Source organism: Salvelinus sp. IW2-2015, unplaced genomic scaffold (assembly GCF_002910315.2).
Source record: "Salvelinus sp. IW2-2015 unplaced genomic scaffold, ASM291031v2 Un_scaffold3881, whole genome shotgun sequence".
NCBI lineage: Eukaryota > Metazoa > Chordata > Actinopteri > Salmoniformes > Salmonidae > Salvelinus > Salvelinus sp. IW2-2015.
Genome location: NW_019945155.1, coordinates 50,518 through 51,510, shown reverse-complemented (window position 1 = coordinate 51,510; position 993 = coordinate 50,518). Strand labels below are relative to the sequence as shown.

At 43.6% G+C, this 993-nt stretch overlaps 1 protein-coding gene across 1 annotated transcript in view; it reads left to right on the top strand.

The window, feature by feature from the left end:
* Window positions 1–644: 644 nt before the first annotated feature.
* The window catches only part of LOC139026105 (uncharacterized), a 3,623-nt gene continuing 3,274 nt past the window's right edge, over window positions 645–993 (top strand). Inside the window, exon 1 of the mRNA XM_070441393.1 lies at window positions 645–801. Coding sequence (XP_070297494.1) covers window positions 663–801 — 139 coding nt within the window. The 5' untranslated portion in view covers window positions 645–662. The remainder of the gene's footprint in view (window positions 802–993) is intronic.

Here is a 993-nt window from a genome sequence, read left to right as displayed (position 1 = left end):
ATCACTCAGACTTCATTTACAGATAGCCAGGGGCTCCAACACTCAGACTTCATTTACAGATAGCCAGGGGCTCCAACACTCAGACTTCATTTACAAAGGAATCATGTGTTTAGTGAGTCCACCAGATCAGAGACAGTAGGGATGACCAGGGATGTTCTCTTAATAAGATACCCCCAAAAATGACTTACGTAGTACTTTCAAGCATATTTACTTAAGTACTTTACACCACTGTGTGTGTGTGTGTGTGTGTATTTGCCTGTATGATAGATAGACAGAGAGAGAAAGACAGGTTCTTTCCCAGTCACTCATAGTAGCTATGTGTGTGTGTCAGAGAGAAAGATAGACAGTCTTTTAGCTAAACTCGAGAGCATTTTGACACCTTCTACTTTCTGTCTTTCTGTCTTTCTGTCTTTCTCTACAGCTCCTGTTCCACCCAACCCTGGCCCTGTCACCTCCAGACCTCTCCTCTCCAAGACAAACCCATCAACAAACATCACTATAGCCACTGATTCCTCAAACTCCACTACTGGTACATATACTACCCTAAGAGGCACGGCTCTCTAAAGACTACACACCTACATCTCTCTCTCTCTCTCTCTCTCTCTCTTTCTCTCTCTCTCTCTCTCTCTCTACAAGGTAACAACAACATCACCACCACAGACATGACTAGAACACAAGGGAACAACATCACCACCACAGACATGACTAGACCACAAGGTAACAACAGCATCACCACCACAGACATGACTAGAACCCAAGGTAACAACAGCATCACCACCACAGATATGACTAGAACACAAGGTAACAACAGCTTCACCATGATAACATAATGAACCCTCGGCACCACATGACACTTAGAGATAAACTACAACTACCAAGCACCATACTGTAACATGGACTACAACTACCAAGCCCCATACTGTAACACGGACTACAAATACCAAGTACCATACTGTAACATGGACTACAACTACCAAGCACCATACTGTAACA